This window comes from Cervus canadensis, chromosome 13, assembly GCF_019320065.1.
Source record: "Cervus canadensis isolate Bull #8, Minnesota chromosome 13, ASM1932006v1, whole genome shotgun sequence".
NCBI classification, from domain to species: Eukaryota; Metazoa; Chordata; class Mammalia; order Artiodactyla; family Cervidae; genus Cervus; species Cervus canadensis.
The window spans coordinates 41865156-41885380 of record NC_057398.1 but is presented as its reverse complement, the minus strand read 5'-3'; the positions used below and the strand labels follow the sequence as shown (position 1 = coordinate 41885380).

At 37.1% G+C, this 20225-nt stretch overlaps 1 protein-coding gene across 2 annotated transcripts in view; it reads left to right on the top strand.

Annotated features, from left to right (window-relative positions):
* The window catches only part of C13H1orf112 (chromosome 13 C1orf112 homolog), a 49775-nt gene that overhangs the window by 19739 nt on the left and 9811 nt on the right, over positions 1-20225 (top strand). For both annotated transcript variants that reach the window (XM_043484842.1, XM_043484843.1), the window contains exons 9-17: positions 1214-1294; positions 6077-6141; positions 9029-9177; positions 9427-9556; positions 10650-10836; positions 13003-13085; positions 13436-13487; positions 15001-15090; positions 19284-19469. In XM_043484842.1, coding sequence (XP_043340777.1) covers positions 1214-1294; positions 6077-6141; positions 9029-9177; positions 9427-9556; positions 10650-10836; positions 13003-13085; positions 13436-13487; positions 15001-15090; positions 19284-19469 — 1023 coding nt within the window. The remainder of the gene's footprint in view (positions 1-1213; positions 1295-6076; positions 6142-9028; positions 9178-9426; positions 9557-10649; positions 10837-13002; positions 13086-13435; positions 13488-15000; positions 15091-19283; positions 19470-20225) is intronic.

Genomic DNA, 20225 nt, shown 5'->3' with positions numbered 1-20225 from the left:
GTAATGCAAAGAGGGTGTTATTTTATGCTCCCATAAATGTTAAAGTGCTTATTACTACACTTCCATATCAACACTGGAATATTATTAGTCTTTTTTTTTTCCATGTTTCTTTTTTTTTTTTCTTTATTTTTTATTAGTTGGAGGCTAATTACTTTACAGTATTGTAGTGGTTTTTGCCATACATTGACATAAGTCAGCCATGGGTTAACGTGTGTTCCCCATCCTGAACCCCCCTCCCTCCTCCCTCCCCATCCCACCCCTCTGGGTCATCCCAGTGCACCAGCCCTGAGCACTTGTCTCATGCATCCAGCCTGGACTGGTGATCTGTTTCACACTTGATAATATACATGTTTCAGTGCTATTCTCTCAGATCATCCCACCCTCACCTTCTCCCAGAGAGTCCAAAAGTCTGATCTCTACATCTGTGACTCTTTTTCTGTCTTGCATATAGGGTTATCATTACCATCTTTCTAAGTTCCATATAAATGTGTTAGTATACTGTATTGGTCTTTATCTTTCTGTCTTTCTTCACTCTGTATAATGGTCTCCAGTTTCATCCATCTCATTAGAACTGATTCGAATGTATTCTTTTTAATGGCTGAGTAATAGGGAATATTATTAGTCTTTTAAATCTTTGCTAATCAAATAGTCACCTGTCCTCCAGCTTCAAAAGATATATAATTAAGTTGTAATTTGGAGGTTTCCAATATAACTTTATTGGAAATTTTGTAGTTTCTTTTCTACGACCTTCCTTCTCATGTCTTTTATCTGCTTTTGTTTATATCTCATTCTTTTATGAGTTTGTAAGATCTTTTTCTTGCAGTCCATGGTGTCGCAAAAAGTCAGACATGACTTAGTGACTGAACAACAACAGAGACCTTTTTCTTTTGACCACTTACTGATCCCCATGTAGCAAGGGAAAATTAAGATATTAAAGATTGTTTCACTGTCAGATCAATCAAATATCACCTATTTTGCTGTTTTAGATTATTTTCAGTAATACAGACTAATTTTTTGAAATATCTTTATCATCACTGGGTGTGTTTTGTATTGCTTCTAACAATAATTCAGAGAACAGTTATTTTCTCATGGAAAATGTTTCCACTCTGTGTTTATTAAGAGATATTTTTAGAAAATCCTGTCTCATTTACAGGTTTAGCTAATTTCATGTTCTTTTCATATTTATTATGCTTTCTTATTTTCTTTGAAACAGGATAATACAGACTACAGATTATTTCAGAAAACACTCAAATTATGTCGTTTCTTTGCCAACTCCCTTTTGCACTATACTAAGGTAAAGCTTATTTTTTTTATAATACATGAATGTGAAATCTACAATATATTGTAAGTTATCCTGTTTTTTAATTCCTGCCAAAAACAACCTTGAAGTTATTTTGTCAAGAGTATATTTTGTAAGGTTTTTGGTTTAATATTGTTTGTTAAATATTGAGCATCTGTTATATGGTTTAGGTTGCTACCATCATATTGTTACTAGTTTTATTCAATTTTCTGAAAAATTTATTTTGTAAGTATAAACAAAATTATTTCTATAAGCACAGATCAGTTTTTTTAAAAGATAATTCAATTTATCTTTACTGTTGATAAATTATTTCTAAAGTAGGTTGTTAAAATTTTAATGTTAAAGTTTAAATGTTCAAGCTGTGTAATAATTTTAAGACCTGCATATTTGGGAGTTGTCAGGTAGCATAGTGATAATTGAAGATATATGAACAGAATAGATAAGTTGTCAAGGAAGATTATTTAGAGAGAAGAGCAGGGGATACTTAACAGCAGCCAGTGAAAGAAATAGCATTAATAATAAATGTTAGTAATTAAAAAACTATTGTTTATGTTGAATTTGTTTTTGCCCTTGTCGTCGTCCTTTCTGATGAAAAGATAAGGATCTTCAATGACTGTTTATTAGTCAAAATTCCGTGACAGATACACTGACTACTGGCACACGCCATCCTGGTTGGTGTGCTGAGTTTGTCCTCTGGGCCACAACCACTCACCGTAATTGGCTGCTCTGACACTGGGTTCCCTGAAGTTTGCAGGGTGTGTATTTCAGTGGCAGAGGTACATGATGGGGAGGTCCTAGCTCCAGTGGTACTTTTGGGTAGTTACCCATCTGATATTTGCTGATATGTAGGAGGTAAAATGTGCCTAATTGTACTGAAGAAGCTAAAAGTTGATCAGTTCTATGAAGACCTAGAAGACGTCCTAGAACTAACATGAAAAAAAGATGTCCTCTTCATTGTAGGATTGGAATGCTAAAGTAGATACTTGGGGTAACAGGCAAATTTGGCCTTGGAGTACCAATGAAGCAGGGCAAAGGCTAAAAGAATTCTGCCAAGAGAAGGCACTGGTCACAGCAAACACCCCTTTTCAACAACACAAGAAACAACTTTACACACAGACATCACCAAATGACCTATTGAAATCCAGTTGATAACTTCTTTGTAGCCAAAGATGGAGAGGCTGTATACAGTCAGCAAAAACAAGACCTGGAGCTGCCTGTGGCTCAGGTCACCAGCTCCTCATAGCAAAATTCAGGCTTAAACTAAAGAAAGTGGGGGAAACCACTAGGCCAGTCAGGTATGACTTAAATCAAATCCCCTGTGAATATACAGTGGAGGTGACAAATAGATTTAGGGAATCAGATCTAGTAAACAGAGTGCCTGAAGATCTATGGACAGAGGTCCGTAATATTATACAGGAGGCAGCAAACAAAACCGTCCCAAAGAAAAAGCAATGCAAGAAGGCAATGTGTTTGTCTAAGGATGATTTACAAATAGCTGAGGAAAGAAGAGAAGCAAAAAGCAAAGGTGAAAGGGAAAGGTACACCCAACCAACTGTAGAATTCCAGAAAATAGCAAGGGGAGACCTGAAGGCTTTCTTCAGTGGACAGTGCAAAGAAGTAGAGGAAAACAGCAGAAAGGGTAAGACTAGAGATCTCTTCAAGAAAATTGGAAATATCAAAGGAACATGTCGTCCAAAGATGGGCACAATAAAGGACAGAAACGGTAAAGAGCTATTAGAAGCAGAAGAGATCAAGAAGAGATTGAAAGAATATACAGTAGAATTGTACAAAAAAGATCTTAATGACCATGATGGTGTAGTCTCTTACTCAGAGCCAGACATTCTGGAGTGGGAAGTCAAGTGGACCTTAGGAAGCACTGCTGCCATTAAAGCTAGTGGAAAGATGGAATTCTAGCAGAGCTATTTAAACTCCTAAAAGATGCTATTAAAGTGCTGCACTCAGTATGTCAGCAGATTTGAAAAACCCAGCAGTGGCCACAGAACTGGAAAAGGTCAGTCCTCATCCCAGTTCCCAAGAAGGGCAGAAGTAAAGAAGTTCAAACCACTGGACAATTGCACTCATCTCCCATGCTAGTAAGGTTATGCTCAAAATCCTCCAAGCTAGGCTGCAATATTATGTGAGAACTTCCAGATGTTCAGGCTGGGTTTAGAAAAGGCAGAGGAACCAGAGATCAAATTGCCAACATTCACTGGATCATAGAGAAAGCAAGGGAATTCCAGAGAAACATCTACCTCTGTTTCATTGACTACATTAAAGCCTTTGACTGTGGATCATAACAAACTGGAAAACTATTAAAGAGATGGGAATACCAGACCATTTTACCTGTCTCCTGAGAAACCTGTATGTGGGTCAAAAAGCAACAGTTCGAACCTTGTATGGAAGAACTGACTGGTTCAGTATTGAGAAAGGAGTACTACAAGGCTGTTTGTTGTCACCCTGTTAACTTATGTGCAGAGCACACCATGTGAAATGCCGGGATGAGTTACAAGCTGGAATCAAGCTTGCCGGGAGAGAGATCAACAACCTCAGCTTTGCAGATGGTACCATTCTAATGGCAGAAAGCGAAGAGTAACTAAAGAGCCTCTTGATGTGGGTGAAGGAGGAGAGTGAGAAAGCCAGCTTAAAACTGAATATTAAAAAAACTAAGATCATGTCATCTGGCCCCATCACTTCCTGGCAAATAGAAGGGGAAAAGGTGGAAGCAGTGATGTATTTCCTCTTCTTGGGCTCTAAAATCACTGTAGATGGTGACTGCAGGCATGAAATTAAAAGACGATGGCTTCTTGACAGAAAAGCTATGACAAACCTAGACAGTGTGTTAAAAGCAAAGATAACATTTTGCTGACAAAGGTCCGTATAGTCAAAGCTATGGTCTTTCCAAAGAGATGGAGCCATAGCAAAAACAACACCCAGTTACTTTGCCAACAAAGGTCCATCTAGTCAAGGCTGTGGTTTTTCCAGTAGTCATGTATGGATGTGAGAGTTGGACTATAAAGAAAGCTGAGCGCCAGAGAATTGATGCTTTTGAACTGTGGTGTTGGAGAAGACTCTTGAGAGTCCCTTGGACTGCAAGGAGATCCAACCAGTCCATCCTAAAAGAGATCAGTCCTGAATATTCATTGGAAGGACTGATGTTGAAGCTGAAACTCCAATTCTTTGGCCACCTGATGCGAAGAGCTGACTCATTTGTAAAGACCCTGATGCTGGGATTGAGAGCAGGAGGAGAAGGGGACGACAGAGGATGAGATGGTTGGATGGCATCACCAACTCAATGGACATGAGTTTGGGTAAACTGGGAGTTGTTGATGGACAGGGAGGCCTGGTGTGCTGCAGTCCATAGGGTTGCAAAGAGTCAGACATGACTGAGCGACTGAACTGATGATCTTTCCAGTAGTCATGTACAGATGTGAGAGCTGGACAATAAAGAAGGCAGAATGCCGAAGAATTGATGCTTTCGAATTGTGGTGCTGGAAAAGATTCTTGAGAGTTCCTTGGAAAGCAAGGAAACCAAACTTGTCAGTCTTACAGAAAATCAACCCTGAATATTCATTGGAAGTACTGATGGTGAAGCTGAGGCTCCAGTACTTTGTCCACCTGATGTGAAGAGCTGACTCGTTGAAAAAGACATTGATGCTGGGAAGGATTAAAGGCAGAAGGAGAAGAGGGCAACAGAGGATGAGATTGGTGGCATCACCAATTCAATGGACATGATCTTGGGTAAACTCTGGGAAGTGGTGTGAGACAGGGAAGCCTGGCGTGCTGCAGTTGATGGGGTCATGAAGAGTTGGACATGACTTGGTAACGGAACAACAACCACATACCCTTTTAAAATTAGTTTATTTTTCTTACAGGGAAATTTAAAGTTTTTAAATAATCAGTTTGTTTTCTATATCCTATGATAACAATTAAAATTATTTCTTTGACATTCTAAGATATAACATAGCCATAATGGATAAAGCTGTCACAACTGTACTTGGATCCCAGCCTTTCTCTTTTTTTGCCATGTGACTCAGTTTATTTGGTACATTAGCTTCAGCCTTTCTAGTCTATAAAATGGGGACAATAATATGTCATTATATTTTTTGAAAAGTGAAAGTCACTCAGTTGTGTCTGACTCTTTGCAACCCCATGGGCTGTAACCCACCAGGCTCCTCTATCCATGGAATTTCCCAAGCAAGAGTACTGGAGTGGGTTGCCATTTTCTTCTCCAGGGGATCTTCCTGACCCAGGGATTGAACTCAGGTCTCCTACATTGCAGGCAGATTCTTTATTGTCTGTGCCACCAGAGAACCTCTAAAGTGTTAGTCACTCAGTCATGTCCGACAGTTTGTGCCCCAGGGACTGTAGCCCACCAGGCTCCTCTGTCCATGGAATTCTCCAGGCAAAAATACTGGAGTGGGTAGCCATTCCCTTTTCTAGGGGATCTTGCTGACCCAGGAATTGAATTTGGATCTCCTTTATTGCAGGCAGATTCTTTACTGTCTTAGAGAACTAAAGTAATGTTTGTAAAGTCATTTACTGAGCACTTGGACGTGTTCATTAAATGATATCTACTAATTGTTGTGTTGATAGTTAACAGTAAAGAATTTTAGGTACTTAGCCTCATTCTCCCTTTTATTTTCATGCAAGAAAATTTGTTTTCCCTATGTAGCACATGTAGGATTTTATTTAATTTTGCATGCCTTTGATGAAAAAATATATATTTTAGCAAAGCATATTGTGTACAGGAAGTGAAGAGAGTTGTTTTATTTTTAGGAATTTCTTCCTTTCCTCTCTGATTCTTGCTGTACATTGCACCAGCTTTATCTTCAGATATACAGGTAAGAAGAATGCTATATGACCATTAACATGAATAGAGCCATTTGAGCCTTGCAGCCCTTTAGTGTAATCATTCAGAAATCAAGTATCACATGTCAATGTATGGCAAAAACCACTACAATAAAGTAATTAGCCTCCAATTAAAATAAATTAAAAAAAATCAAGTATCAGTAATTTTTCTTAATGTTTTAGTGGATTTTTATATGCTTGCTTAAAAGTAATTAATGGAGATGGAAGCTTTGCAAGAATAGATTCCATATTAGTTTTATTTATGTTTATATTCTAACTAGTATTTTATACCCAAGTGATGAATAATTGGTCTGATAATAAATACCAAAGGCAGAAAAAGAGGTTATGTTTATATGTATATATTTTGTATCAGCATACTGTTTTTTTATCTTAATTTTTATTTTACTTCTATGAGATTTAAGTCACGTAGTACTTGACTCCACTTTAGAAAAAAACAGTTACAGAAAGGGTATCATAATTTAGATAAGGGCTGAATGACATCTAAAATTGATGGTAACCTCAGAAGAAGCCTTGATTTGACACTAAAGGACTCTCAGCTCATTCATCAGCAGTCCTTAATCCATTTAGTCTCCTAGACAACTTTATATCTCTTCAAACATCTTAAATGTCCAGTACTACCTCCCCATTTCTGGCTGGCAGTGTCCTCACTCTGTGTCACTTAGAAAGATGGAAGCAATATAAAGAGAACTTCCACATTCTTCTGACACATCTATTATTCTGCCTGTATCTGGGCCCGTGTATTTCCTTGTTCCCAAGAGTGAACTGACTGTGCACCTATCTGAGGCCAGCCACTATTTCTGCATTGGATTTCACCCTCTCACATGCTCAGGGACCTCACTGTCACAGTTGTTCCTTTTCCTTCTTGGATCATCAGTCCTCCCTGCCTTCTGGATCATTCTCATGAGTATACAGCTTGCTTTCTTCCCATCTTAAAAATAACATAAAGCAGTCTCAACTCTGCATCCTCCTGCGAATAAGCACCTTCCCCTTATTCTGCATTTGTTACAATAAGACTCCTAAAAACAGTTGTCTATACCACTGTCTTTTTTGAAGCTACTCCAATCAGACTTTCCATTCTAACACATCACCAGAACAGTTCTTGTCAAGGTCATCAGTGACCTCCACGTTGCTATGTCTAAGGGACAGTTTTAGGCCTCATCTTATGTAATCTGTCAGCAGTGTGTAACCCTGTCATTTAGACTGTATTCTGTCGACTTCCATGCAACCTCCCTTCTCAACAGGTTCCTCCTTGTCTCTCCAGCTACTTCAAGATGGATGTGCCCCAGCACTCAGTCTTCAGGCTCTTCTCTCTTCTCTGTGGTCATTTAGTTTCAAGACTTTAAATGTGTATCTCTTCCCTTTAATGTCTAGCCATCAATCAGGACTGATTCCAGCCCATGTCATCTGACCCTCCTCACCACCCCCCACCAAGCTTCCTCATTTCAGTTTAAGTTGTAACTTGGTTTTGCAAATTGACCAGGCGAAAAAACCTTGCTGTCATCTTTGATGTTTCTCTGCTCTCTTACCCCTCATCTAGTCCATTAGCAAATTCTGTCTGTATAACCTTCAGAATAAATATGTATATATGCAGTATATAGAAAAAATGAAACAAACTGGGGTTTTCTGTTTCGTAGTTAGTGTTCCCGTTTAGTTTAGTTTATATTTTCCAATTTCTTTGTCTCCTTTTTTCTTTTTTGATGTTCTTATTCAAGGCTTCCTTTATCAAGTGTAGTAAAAAAGCTTCTGTGATACATATATATATAAATAGTGTGTATAATATATATATTTTAGAAAACTTATGAAGTTTTGCCTAACTAAAAAATTTATGACATTTTGATTCCACTTGTTTGATTTAGTATGAATAGAGTGCTAGATTTCTAATTTTAAAAAATGGCTATGCAACATGCAACATAGCACAGGGAACTATAGTCAATATCTTGTAATAACCTATAATGGAAGATAGCCTGAAAAATAATATATGTGTATATATATATGTATAACTGAATCACCTTGCTGTGTACCTGAAACATTATAAGTTGACTATACTTCAATAAAATATGTGAAAGTGAAGTTGCTCAGTCATGTCCTACTCTTTGCGACCCATGGACTGTAGCCTACCAGGCTCCTCCATCCATAGGATTTTCCAGGCAAGAGTACTGGAGTGGGTTGCCATTTCCTTCTCCAAATATCAAGTGTTTATCTTAAGGATTTCCTTTTAAATGCTGTCATCCCCTGACAGGGTATTCTCATTTTCTGTCAAGTTTGCCATAGTTAAAATTAACACTGCAAAATATACTGAATATGTATCTCATTTCACATAAGTTTTGATGAAGTTTAGTTTAAACTGCAGTTACTGAGACATTTTCTCTGAAAGTCTTTGAATCTTCCTTCAGTGTTAGTATAGTTTGTTCTTGTAAAGCTCTTGCTTCCAGGCATTAATTCATCGTCAGTTTAGCCTTCTACCTATTTGAAAACAACTTTCAATAGAAGTAATTAATCCAGAATTTATCAGAAGTATCTTTCTTACATATATTTTTATTAGTTATTTGGTTCATATAACTTTTTTTGAGAATATCATTGTCAACAATGTATTAAAATGCATCAAAACAATACTAACATTTTCCCTAAGATTATAAACTTTTAGTTTTGTAGAATTATAGCCATGTTATTTAGTTCAGAGGTTCTTCATACAATTTTGGTATCAGTTCAGTACTTTTGAGTTTTGTTTTATAAAACACATGCTACTTAATTTTTAAATATATTTTCACTTCTAGAAGAACATGATTTTGTAGTACTTAGCCTCTGGCTAAAATTAGAAGGTAGCTATTAAGTGAATGAGTTTTTTCCCTTCCTTTCTAGTAAGTTTCCTCCAAGCCTGTATGCTGCTGGGATTTCTAAAGCACAGCAGGAGGAAATAGCTGGTACTTTCCTAGTTACACTGAGTCCACTCATCAGTCAGCTTCTCACATTCCAGCCTTTCATGGATGTGGTTTTGGACAGTAAATTAGGTAAGCTTCAAAACATATTTAATGTTAAATGTGTGAGACACATGGTAATTTTCCCTTACATAGTCATCCTTTTTTTAAGTTTTAAAAATTTTCTTTAAAGTTTCTTCTACTTTCTTTTCTTGGAGTATATTTCTAACTTTTTAAAAAAAAATTATATATTTTTTAATATAGCAATCAGAGTTATATAAAAATAGAGTATGTTTTTACCAATTTGCTATAACTTAATTAATGTGTTTTTACCACGTGAAGAGCTGCCGTGTGAACTACAGTTTCCCCAGTGTCTACTACTGGTTGTCATTATGGATGAGCTGTCCTCTCGGTCTGAGGATGTGCAGGCCCTGTGGTGCACAGAGAGCCAAGTCTCAGAAGCTGCAGCCAGGTAACAGACACGGCGTTGTTTATCTCTGATCACATTACGATGGTAGAATGCACTGTTGTTTGCAATGACCTTGAAATTAAATTCTTTGTTATATCACATATTCTAATTAATAGTTACTATGTAGACCTCATACATATTGCTACTTAATAAAAATATAAAATACATAAATCTATGACAGGCGCTGAAAATGTTTTAATTTTGTTCACTCTTTTAAAAGGTATTTCCTAATAGTGTTAATAAACATTGAATGTAGTAGAGATGTAGTTGATAACATTTAAAGATGAGCTCTGATAAATAGAATGCTTGGACACTATAAGGTATCCCCTGGGAAATCTCCCTTGTATTCATTCTTCTTCCCAATATCAGGCTTTAGTTCCCACGCCGTGGCTGTTGCTGTGTCCTAGTTTTTCACCCTTTCCTTTAGTGGCATCCTGTGCACCACTGTTGGGTTAGTCTTCCTAAGCCCCAGCTTTTTGAGCTTCCAATTCTCCTGCTCAGTAACTGAAGCATAATGTCCCAGGTCTTCAGCTTTGCATTTAAAATCTGCTGTTGTCATCATTAACTTTTGCTCCTTATCCAGTTTTCTACACATATACCTTGCTTCTGTCAGACTGGTGATTCCTGTCTGCCTTTTACTCAGGCTTTGTCATCATTATCTATTATATTTTGCTTATTTTTAATTTATTATTTAAATCCTCTATGAAGAATTCTTAAACCATTTCAATCTTAAAATGACCCCTCTCTGTCTGTATAATAGGACCTATTTTTTATTTTATATATGATACCTAGTTTAGCTATTTAAGTTTCAGGTTCCTTGATGAATTTTGTCTTAGACTTTGTATAGTTCTGTGTTTTGTTAATCACTTGGTAAATGATAAAAGATGTATAGGAAAATTCTCCTTTAAGGGATTTCTCTAACTGTATTTTATTTTTATGGATACATGGATACGTAGTCACATATATTAGAAACTGTGACTGGTATATACACCTTGAGACATTTGTATTTGCTAAAATAACCCTCTGTAGTGTTATTATACCCACTAATTGTTAAATGTTAATAACGTTGGGTTCAATGTTCTCAATTTCCCTGCAGGGTGTCTCTCCTCAAAGCCATTTTCTCCAGTTTTGAGCAGTGTTCTGGTGAACTCTCTCTACCTGTTCATTTACAGGGAGTAAAGAGTAAGGGGCAAGCCGAGGTGGCAGTCACCTTGTATCAGCATGTTTGTGTTCATCTGTGCACATTTATTGCTTCTCTTCATCCCTCACTGTTCCCTGAACTGGTAAGTTTGTCAGTTGCAGGGCTAAGCTGAGATTACTTTTGCTTTCTTTTCATTGAAACTGTGAATCAGATATAGAAGAAAGTGTGGGAATAATAAATGTGTATGCATTTATTTACATTGGGGCGTCGTTGCTTTAGAAGCCTGGCAGGCTGTAGTCCTTAGGGTCACATAGACTCGGACATGACTGAAGTGACTAACACGGCACATAGTTGTTTTCGGGCTTCCCGGGTGGTGCAGCGGTAAAGAATCTGCCTGCCCGTGCAGGAGATGCAAGAGATGCAGCTTCAGTCTCTGGGTCAGGAAGATCCCCTGGAGACAGAAATGACAACCCGCTCCAGTATTCTTGCCTGGAAAATTCTGTGGACAGAGGAGCCTGGTGGGCTACTGTCCACGGGGTTGCAAAGAGTTGGACATGACTGAGCACTAATGGTTGCTTTACAACATTTGATTAGTTTCCGCTGTACAGTGAAGTGAATCAGCCACATGTATGCATAAATCCCCTCCCTCTGTTAACTCCGCCGCCACCACATCCTCCCCATCTAGGTCGCCACAGAGCACTGAACTGAGTTCCCATCACTATACAACAGGTTCCCACTGTTGTTTCACATGGCAGTGCACATACGTCAATCCCAGTCTCCCAGTTTATCCACCCACCTCCACTCCGACTGCCGTCCCTGAGTATAGTTCTGTACATCTGCATCTCTGCTTCTTCCCTGTAAATAGATTCATCTTACCATTTTTCTAGATTCCACATATATGTGATGATATATGATATTTTGTTTTCTGACTTACTTCTCTCTGTATGGCAGACTCTAGGCCCATCCATGTCTCCACAAATGACCCATATCATCTTATCCACATGTATCTATATCCCTCTCATCTTTATCCATTCGTCTGTTGATGGACATTTAGGTTGCTTCCATGTCCTTGCTATTGTAAATAGTGCTGTAATAAATGTTGGGGTGCATGTGTCTTCAAAAAATAGAAGACCTAAAGAGACAGTTCTCCAAAGAAGACACACAGATGGGCAACAAATACATGAAAGGATTCTCGGCATCACTAATTATTAAAGAAATGCAGATCAAAACTACAATGAGGTATCACCTCACACTGGTCAGAATGGCAATAATCAAAAAAATCTACAAACAATAAATGCTGCAGAGGGTGCGGAGGAAAGGGAACTCTGTTGCACTGTTGGTGGAGATGTAAATTGATACAGCCACTATAGAGGTTCCTTAAAAACTAAAAATAGTTTTTATGACTCAGAAATGTGTATTTATTTTTGAGTGTCATTCTCTTAGCTTGCACATTTTATGCTTTAACTCAGTTGGGTCTTAGGAAATGGTAATTTTAAGAGTCCTGTAGTATTCAGATGTAATATTTAGCTAAAATACTTCAGAAAACATTTGGGGTGGAAAGGTATGGAAAGACAGTGTGAGAAGAAGAAAAATGGGTATGATTTCACCTCATTCAGTTTCTTAAAAAGAAACAGAGAATAGCAGAATGTAGTACCAAGTCTCTTACAGATCCTAGGCTTAATGTGTTTGTTTTTTTTTTAACTGAAATTGTTTGTTTTGGTTTTTTAAAAATTTTTGGCTGCACCATGCAGCACATAGGACCTTAATTCCCCAACCAGAGATCGAACCCATAACCCCTACAGTGGAAGCATGGATTTTTAACCACTGGACCACCGGGGAAGTCCCTTTTTACTGGAATTGGATTAGAAAAGATATTGATAAAATTCTAGGAAAGAAATTCTTAAAATTTATTTAAAAATCAGTATCATTTATGATATTATAAATGGGTAATATTCAGCACATATTAAATATTGTCTTTGAATAGGTTATAAGACAGAAACAGAAGTATAGGCGTGTGCATTACATATATTGTTTTAGAGACTTCAGCCTACATACAGGATTTTTGTGGAGCCTAGTGACTGAGTTACCACATTGACAATCACTTTGCATCTCCATAGCCTAGTCCAGTGCTGAACATGTAGGTACTCAATAAATGTTGAGGGGCTGGCAACATAGATTCTTTCAGACACTAGAAAGTAGAGCTTTCCTATTGAGGATCTGTTGGGTTTTTTGGATTGTGACAGTATTTTGTTGTTTTGAGAAGTGTTATATTAATGATGATTTATCATAACCATTTGATTTTCATTAGGACACTGCTCTGTTGAATGCTGTTCTTAGTGCTAATATGATCACCTCTTTGCTGGCCATGGACGCATGGTGCTTCCTTGCTCGGTACAACATACTCTTTAAAATTTTGGGGTTGATTTACTGTAGTGATTGATAGTAAATGACTTTATACTTGTAAGTTTATAGAAGATTAAATCTTGATAATCCTTTAACAGCCCCCCAAAATGGCTTGATTTCATATCACAGCACTGAATTAGGGACTGAGTTCCCTCTTTCCTTTCTTTGGCTCAGATCAACAGAACCTATAGCTTAGGTAGTTTTGTATGTTGTGATAGTCCTTTGCCATGGAAGTAACTGCAGTTTAGAATATTTAGTGCTTTATGGTAGTTCATCTTGCTTTTCTGAATAATTGTATAAATAGTTGTATGAAGATTGCCTTCTCTTTTTTGTCACAGATATGGGACTGCTGAACTCTGTGCTCATCATGTGACCATAATGGCCCATCTGGTAAGTAGAATTATGAAGCCTAAAACATTCAACTTCCATGCATTTCCTTTAGGGATATGATAATCTGAAAGAATGTGAATATAAAAGGAGAAATAACATGTTAGCTAAATGATTTTGACAGTAAATTAGTTTCTTTACTCTGCATTAATGCTGATGCTGGGCTTCCGTGGTAGCTCAGATAGTAGAAAATCTGCCTGCAATGCAGGAGACACAGTTTCAGTCCGTGGGTTAGGAAGATCTTCTGGAGAAGAGAAAGGCAACCCACTCCAGTATTCTTGCCTGGAGAATTCCATGGACAGATGAGCCTGGCAGGCTATAGTCCATGGGGTCGCAGAGTCGGAGACTACCGAGTGACTAACACTTTCACTTTCAATGTTGATGCTATTGAGAAAAATATATTAGAAAGATTGTAACACTGGGGAAATTGTCTCATATTTTCAAAATTTTATGGAGTTTCATTGATCTGGGGAAGAAAAATTAGGTTGTTTGAGGATAAATTTAAAATTGAATACAAAGTAGAGAATAGGAGTTAGCTTAATGTTGATGACCCAGAGTTCTTCTTACTCTCCCCTCCTTACTCCCTCCCTCTCCCGGGCCCCTCTCTCCTGCCCCAACCCCCTCTCTAATATGACTTAGACATTCTGACTCTTGATTTTGTTGTATCTCTTTCTGAGAAGAACTAAATGTGATAGTAATTGATACCTTTTGGGTAAAGAAGTAATGTGAATAGATACAAAGAGAAAATTAATGATGACTTATGTTAATCTTTTCAGTGTTGATCTTTTGCTTTTAAATACCAAGATGTTTTTGTTCCATATAAGATGGGCATGACTGGTTTGTTCTGTTTTTAGTCTCTGGATTTTGATAAGATTTTGTGTGGGCCATGTGTCTTTTGTTTTTCAGTAGAGTCATTGTTTCATATATTTCTCGGTTTACCCTATAAGGATATTGTAGACTAAATCCACTGAGGTGCATGAAAACCAGGCAGCTGACATCTGTGTCTCCATGGCTAATGGTCTGGAGTGCTTACCCAGTTTTTTTCTAAATCCTCATCACATCTTGCACAAAACAGTGACTTTTATGTTATTTGTATCATAACTACTTTAAATAAAAGCTTTCCTAGCACATTATGATAGGAATTTTAAATTCTTTTAATTACACTTCCATCTTATAGTTATATTCACCGCTGTGCTTTTGTGCTTAGACTTAAAAAAATTTCACAAGTTATCTTTCAGTAGGGGGATTAACATATCAAGTTATAATAAAAATAAATAAAAATAAATAAAAATTTCTAATTACTAGAAATAGAAATTCCAAAGTATTGTTTTTAAATATATCAAAATTGTTTCCATATTACAAAAGTAATCTAGGTTCATGGAAGAGAAAAAATTAGAGGAAAGTGCCAAATCAAAAATCCATGTTATTTCCCAGAAAGAGCTATTGTTAATATTTTGGCTTATAAAAGCTATGATTTTAAGTGTTGATCTCTGCTCTCTCTCCTTTCTTTTCCCAGATAAAATCTTGCCCTGGAGAATGTTATCAGCTCACCAACCTATCAATACTATTGAGGCGTCTCTTCTTCTTCATGGCCCCACCCCAACAGGCAAGGATATCATCTTGGTCACTGTCTTTGAGCAGCTGCTGAGAATTGGATTCAGATACTTTTGAAGGCTTTTTCACTCCCGTTTATTCTACATGTAAATGTTGACATGATCTGAATGTAAATTTTTAATGTATTGATTGCTTTGCTTATTGCTTTTAGGTGGATTTAGATTTTGATTAAGAAAAGCCAGAGCTATACAGGAGTTAAAGTGATAAAAATAGATTTTATTCAGAGCTGTTGCAATAGGAGAGAAGAGATTTCAGTGTAGAACTGGGCTCAGTTCTGAATACAGCATAGACTAGTGTGAATCTAGGGTCAAGAAGCAGGGTAGGAGTCCATGGATAAAAATTCCTAAAAGGAAACATCAGAGGTAAGGGGGTCATTCTGGCTTGACCAGATTCTTGCTGAACACAGACCAGGATGATCAGATACTAAAGGTGAGGGATTCTTTCTAAATTTAGGTATGATTCTTGCTAAAACTGGATAATGCAAGACCCAGAAAAGATGGATACAAGCCCAGGGTCAAAGGCTTCTCAAGAAGAGAGCTAAGAAGAGCTTGACTTAAGATTGGTCAAGGAGAGGGTCTTTGTCAGTGTCTTTGCTGCAAGTTACAGATAATCATTCTGTCTTCTGAGAGAACAAGATGGCGGAGGAGTAGGTGGAGGTTCAGTACATCTAACTCTGTCTTCTTTCTTCTTATTTCTAATACATTTAAGATACTTGGAATGAAATGGTTCTGTATCCCCTGTCCCTTTGACTTATTTTGAAGAGCTAGAATATTACTTATGCTTTAAATGAAAATGATAACTCTTTTCTTTTTCAAAGTAAACAAGTTGAACTTCCTGGGGAAAACTGGAAGCATAATGAGCCTTAGTTGTTTGCCATTGTGAGGAAGACAAGCTCTGCATGACAGAGAGATTCTCCAGTTACAGGAGCTTTGGTAGCCTGGTGTAGTCCCTTGGATTAGTCACTTTGGAGCTCTTACGAGCTTTTTATAAAATACAGGTTCTAGGACCTAAACCTGTGAATAGAATGGGTATGGAGTGGTGGCTGTTAGGGGAGGCTCAGTAACTTGTTTTTGTTATTATTAAATTCCTACATGATTCTGACATGGATACAAGCTGGAGAAACACTAGGTTAGTGAACTGGGTTAAAGGCCTTGGTGTGAATCCTGACTTACTATAACCTTGGGCAAGTCATTGTTTCTGAAACTGTTTCCCTGCCTACAAAGTGACAGAAATGTGTAACTATTTTGAAAATTTTCATAAGGATTTAGAGATAATATATATGAAATACTTGGCATAGTGCCAAGTTTAAAGGGTACTCAGTAAAGGCTGAGTTATTTCTGACTAGAGTGTTTACCCCAAGTCCATGCCTGCTTTCCTGCCAAGAGAGGATGGCAGGGCAGCGAGGAGCCACACTGACCTTCTGGCCCTCTTCCTTAGGTGTCTCCAAGGCAGAACAGCACAGCCGGCCCACCTCATAGCCCTCCAGAAAACAGGTTAGAGTTGCTGTTCATGCCTCTAAAACTCCTGAAGAATTGTGTGCTCCAAATGCAATTTTAATACCTTCCACTCCCCTATCAAAGATTATACTCTTGGTTCCTGGTATATAGTTCTTCCTAGAAGCCCTGTTAACTGGCAGGCCCTTCCTGGAGAAGTGGGATTTGGAAGAGATCCTCCATTTTCTCACTTTATAGGAATAAAATTCTTTTCTCAGAGTTGAGAAATTTTAACTTTTAGGATAATACAACTCAGAATGAATTAGCCCCAAGTGAGTTCTAGAAGGTTTGTTATAACAAACTCTGGTGTATGTTTAGAGATCTCTTACATACTTCTCAGTTTATTCTGAAATTTCCAAATAATTGCAACTATCAGATATGAAGTTATGGATAAATGAGGGTTACTTGTAACATTTTCCTTCATTTCCTTCATTTATCAAATACTGATTTTTCCTGCTGTGTTCAAGTTACTGTATAACAGTAGAAACCTGAATTTGAATTCCTGTTCTGAGAGTCCTTGGGAGAGTTAGTTATCCTAAAATTGAAATATTATTACTTAGATGGCAGTTGTGAGACTCAAGGAGATATAGAGTGTATATATGCATCAAGTGAGCATTTAACAAGTGTTAGTTCTTCTCTCATGTCATGTCATGTCAGCTGTTTTTCCTTTTCTCTTAAGACAATCCAGCATCTTAAAGGAAGCAGCAGGGAAACCTGTATTTTTTCAGACTATACTATGGACCAGGTTTTGCAATAGGCACTTTAATTCTTTTAATCCTTACCTCAGCCTTGTGGGATAGATATGTTATGTCCATTTTATAGATGAAGATTCAATAACTCAGGATAATTAAAGACCTTCTCCAAGTTCACACATAATAAATGACTGAGCTAGGATTCAGATAAGATCTGTCTTGCTCCCAAGTCTGTGCTCTTTCCATGGCTCCCGTATTGTTTTTAGCTGGTTTTCATGCAGCTGCCTCAGGGGCCTCCTCTGTGGGATGTTGCCTCTGTCTCCTTACTCCCTTTTACCCTAGGAAATATGCTTTTTTATTTCCTGAAGTTACCTGAGGGGAAAGGATATAGTATGTCTGGTTGAAGCACATTGGCAGCTGTGCTACCATTTTTATGTAAAGGAAAGATTATATATTTACATTTTAAGCCTACTGGTGTATTTTTCTCTCGGTGTTAAGGAGGGAAGTCATGTGCTCTGCACATTAGATCCCCTTATATTTCACTCCTTGTGAACTGTCAGCACTAGCAGTTTTAAATCTTGAAAACTGTGTTGAGGCCAAGGTTTTCAAACCCAGAATAGTAAATATATAAATCAGTCTTTGTATGTAACAGATCTTGGTAACACCAACCTATGTTGTCCAGGGTGTTATTATTTATAGTTCTATTTTGGAAAGGGAACTCATTCACTCACTGGACTTTATTATAAAGAAAGGTCTTGTTTGAATTGATGTTAGTTGGCACAATTCTCTTGGCTTTCCTGATGCAGTTTGGTTTCATGAGTAAAGCTGCCTATTATAATAGATGCATAGCTCATGAAGGGATCCATTTTTCTGGCTTTATCAGCTGTCCCAGAAGATAGCCATGTAATTTCTCCCTTGTTTTGACAGCTAAGTATTTTCTCCAAACAGATAAAATTCAAATATAAATATGATATATAATGTAGAAGAGTTTCTCTATCAGATTTAATACAGTGGTGTGTTTTTTCTTTTCTCATTTTTGATGTAAGAAAATTTTTAATTCAGCAAGTAGATTTTGAATATTTGTAAACGGAATTATTCTTCTTGAAAAATTAAATCAGTATTCCTAGAGTATACCTTAATTAGTAATTAAGTACACCATTGCTTTTGCAGTTTTTCCACCAGAAACTGATTTAACAGTTTAGCTCTTTCTTAAAATAACTTTTGTTTGCCATTTTTATCTAGTCCGTTAACATGACATTTTAAAACAGTACTGTTTTTCTGTTAACCTGGCAAACACTTTGAATTATTTCATTGGTGGAATCGTTTTGCCAATCATACTGTTCTGAACACTTGCGAATGAGTTTCATATGTTGTCTAAAGTAGAGCAGAGCTGGTTAGCCCATTGGAAAACTGAACCTGTGACCTTTGCTTCTCTGTGATAGCTAAGTAGTAAGCCACAAAGTTTGGCTAAATCAATCTTGTTGGTGTATTTTGGACTATTACTTTCGATTTAGCTGTACAAGTTGTTGAGTACACAGATTCTTAGGAAAAAATAGACTTATTGGGTAGAAGCATTTAAAATAGCTGACATGACTAATAATGAAATACATTATTTAACATTTCTTAATGCATTTATATAGTGTTCCACTTAACCTGTGTTTTTCAATTTGGAAAAAAATGCAAAAACAAAAATAACAACTAAAATGCATGTTCATCTAGGCTACATTGATCTGGTATCTTGTGATACTGTTATGTAGTTAAGAACTGATATTTTTTGTCATACCACCCACACAGCATGTGGGATCTTACTTCTCCTACCAGGGATCCAACCTGCACCCCTGCACTGGGAGTGCAGAATCAGAGACTTAACCATTGGGCCACCAGGGGAAATCCCAAGAACTTTAAAAAAATATTAAATATGGAAGCTAATACTTAGCTTTGGTGTATCAGTTCACTAGACTGTCTTATGTTACTCTTGTTTTTTTAACAATTAATTTCAGGTGGAGTTTATCCAGAGATTTCCCCCAAAAGAAACAGAAAATCTGCTTCTGTGGCAGTATATTTCCTTTCAGGCATTACCTGCTGAGCTTAGGAAACAAACTGCACTTGAGGTCAGCAGAGCGGGTATTGCATGGTGTAGGAAATGGCTAGGCAGTAACCGCACGCTGGAAGAACTTGAGTCTCTGGTAAGTGCATTATGATGGCCTTGATTCATTCTGTAGCTGTTTATGAAGCTGTTTTAGTTACTGGGGATGTGTTGTTAAAAAGACACAGTTTGTGCCCTCAGAATCTAGCAAGAGTTTCATATTTCTACACTGTAAGAGTCTGTGAGAAATGTGCTATTATCTTGATTGAGGTAAATATGAGAGGGGAGGGTGGAAAAACATGAAACACATTACAGAATATTTTATTTGTAGTATATTTGCTGACATATTTCTAGATTTGGTAGAGAAGATTCTTCTTTTTGTACAACCCTCATTTTATGCAAATCTCTTCTGAGTCTTTATGTACCTTTCTATTTAGAATGCTCCCTCTTAATGAAATAAAAAAGAAGTTGATCTATAAGTTAAAGTACAGTTTTAAAAACTGAATATAGTACATGTTTGGTGTTTATTTGCACATTCTTTGATTCATTCATTCAGCATATTTTGAGTGCTTATATGTGCCAAGTTCTGTTTAGGCATTGGAGATAAAAATATATCAAAGAACAAAACCAACAAAAATTCCTTTTCTCATGGACTTACATTCATTAGCTATGGACAGAGAAGTAACATGTATATATATATGTAAAACTTATATATCAGTTTGTGAGAAGAGACAAATCAAGGCAGGATGGGCACAGAGCATTCAAAGGAGTGAGGGCTTATTTGCAATTTTACATTGAGTTCAGGGTTTTCTTGAGACGTATATTTCTAAACTGAGTGTAAATGTTCTGATACTTT